The 2,500-nt window shown below is 47.2% G+C and overlaps 1 protein-coding gene across 1 annotated transcript in view; it reads right to left on the bottom strand.

The window, feature by feature from the left end:
- Positions 1-2,500, bottom strand: part of LOC138862941 (uncharacterized) — a 9,144-nt gene that overhangs the window by 4,807 nt on the left and 1,837 nt on the right. The window contains exons 3-7 of the mRNA XM_070126147.1: positions 1,713-1,748; positions 1,118-1,168; positions 545-656; positions 158-305; positions 1-58 (exon numbers count right to left, since the gene is read on the bottom strand). The exon at positions 1-58 is cut by the window's left edge and continues 74 nt beyond it. Coding sequence (XP_069982248.1) covers positions 1-58; positions 158-305; positions 545-656; positions 1,118-1,168; positions 1,713-1,748 — 405 coding nt within the window. The remainder of the gene's footprint in view (positions 59-157; positions 306-544; positions 657-1,117; positions 1,169-1,712; positions 1,749-2,500) is intronic.

Raw genomic sequence — 2,500 nt, 5'->3', positions numbered from 1 at the left:
GCCAGCTGTCCACTGCTGTGGGGGCGAGGCTGTGGGGGGAAGGGCAGTGAGGGTGCAGCTGTGGAGGAGGGACTGTGGAACCGAACCCTGGGGGAAGGGCTGTACTGTGTGTGTGTGGGGGGGGGGGGGACTGGGAGGAGGGTGCAGGAGACAGGACAGTAGGGGGAGCACTGGGGGGCTGCGAAGGCAAGGCTGTGGGTGCGGGGCTGTAGGAACAGGGCTGTGAGAGGGCAGTAGGGCTGGGGCTGTGGGGGCGGGGTAGTGGGGTGGCGAAATGAGGGCAGGGCTGTGGTAGCGTGTGGGGTCTGGGGGCGCATGGGTTGGGGGAGGCTAACCTACTCATGAGTGTCTGTCTGTATGGAATCAAGCGAGTGCGTCAGCGCGAGAGTGCGTGCGTGCTCGCAAGCGCACGCGTATGGCCCGGCGAAAGGGCGTAGGGCACGGAGGCCCGAGGCGGAAGGGCATGCGGCCAGCGGTGCCAAACGGCCCGTTGCGCAACAGCTGGCACGGGATTCGCTCCCTTTGTTTTGATGACTATTGTTACTTTGGCCGCCTTCTGCAGTGTTGCTACCGTCGGTGTTGCGACGCGGACGCCCAGGCGACGCCCTGGGACGCTCAGGGACGCGCCCGAGGGCAGTGCCGCGGCGGCGGGGCGTCTGGAGGATGGGGGGGGGGGTTGTAGCATGATGGGGGAGGGGGGCAAAAACAAGAATATACAATCACAAACGTGCGCATGCGGAGACACATACAAAAGAACACTCACACATTCATCCATCCATCCATCCATCCATCCATCCATCCATCCATCCATACACACAAACAATAAACATAAAAAAAACATAACACACACACACACGGCAGAGAGCAAGAAGCGATACGACGCAGGTTCCACCAAACGCAGCCACATCAAAGAGAAATAATATCTTTTTTAACGCCAGATACCTGCCCGATATAAGACATTCAAGGAACAACATTGCATTCTTTACGCGAAACATTCCTGTCGAAATACAACACATTTCCCCCGAAAGAAATAGGACGGAGATGGGGGAGGGGGAGGGGGAGGGGGAGGGAGAGGGAGGAAGAGGGGGAGATGAGGAGGAGGAGGAGATGAGGAGGAGGAGGAGGAGGAGGAGGAGGAGGAGGAGGGGGAGGAGGAGGGGGAGGAGGAGGAGGAGGAGGGGGAGGAGGAGGAGGGAGGGGAGGGGGGGAGGAGGAAGGAGGAGGGAGGAAGGAGGAGGGAGGAAGGAGGAGGAGGGGGGAGGAGGAGGAGGAGGAGGGGGGAGAGGAGGAGGAGGGAGGGGAGGGGAGGGGAAGAAAAGGTAAAAGAAGGGAAGGGAAGAGAAACGAGGAGAGAAGAGAAGAGAAGGGAAGAGAAGCGAAGGGAAGGGAAGGGAAGGGATGGGAAGAGAGGAGAGGAGAGGAGAGGAGAGAAGAGAGACGAGGAGAGAAGAGAAGAGAGACGAGAAGAAAGGAAGAGAAGAGAAAAAGGAACGGAAGCAAGGGAAAGGAAAGGCAGGGAAGGGGAGAGAAAGGAGAAAATAAGAATGCGGACGAAAACGACTAAAAAAAAAAAGAAAAAAAATACAGAAAGAAACGAAAACCTACAAAAACTGACAAAGAAAAAAAAAAAGCGACCCCTCTCCCCAACCCATCTATCACCACATCCATATCCACTTTCCTTCCTCTGACATTTATCCATCTATCTATTTTACCTCGGCGCCACTGCAAGCCTCTACGTCCACACTCACCTGCGGAAGAAATAAAAAAAATACATTACAATATCGGAAAATGACAAAATGAAAACCGAAAACAAACAAACACACAAACAATAGCAAAGAAGAACACGATGAACACAATACAACATCAGAAAATTACAAAACGAAAAAAAAACACTGGAAAATAGAAAATTATTTTTAAAAAATCAATATCACAAAATGACAAAAACAAAACACACCAGAAAATCACAAAAGAAGACATAAAAACAAACATCACAGTAAAAATAAATCCTGAAAAATGACAACATCTGACACGTGACAACTCTCGGCGTGAAGAGGGAAGCGCGCCCATAAGCTCTTAAACATGGTGCAAATAAAAATAAAACAAAACTAAATAAACAAAAAACAAATAGATAAATAAATAAATAAGCAAAAATATAGCCTGAATATATATATATATATATATATATATATATATATATATATATATATATATATATATACATGAATAAATGAATAAATTAATATATGAATAAACAAAGAAAATAAATAAAATAAAATAAATAAAGAAAGAAACAAAATAAATGAAAAAGCCAAGAAAAGAAAATAATAAACAAACAAATACCTATATAACCAAAGACAAAAAATACAGTGAGCATATAAATTACAGAATCAGTACAAACACTGCATAGAGCGGATCTTGACTTCCATCTATTCAAACTTATATAAAAATAATAATCACACCGACAGCTTTCAATTTCTAAATCCTAAATGAAATCCCATTT

The sequence above is a fragment of the Penaeus vannamei genome, chromosome 10 (genome assembly GCF_042767895.1).
Source record: "Penaeus vannamei isolate JL-2024 chromosome 10, ASM4276789v1, whole genome shotgun sequence".
NCBI lineage: Eukaryota > Metazoa > Arthropoda > Malacostraca > Decapoda > Penaeidae > Penaeus > Penaeus vannamei.
This window is presented reverse-complemented; position numbering and strand designations above follow the sequence as displayed.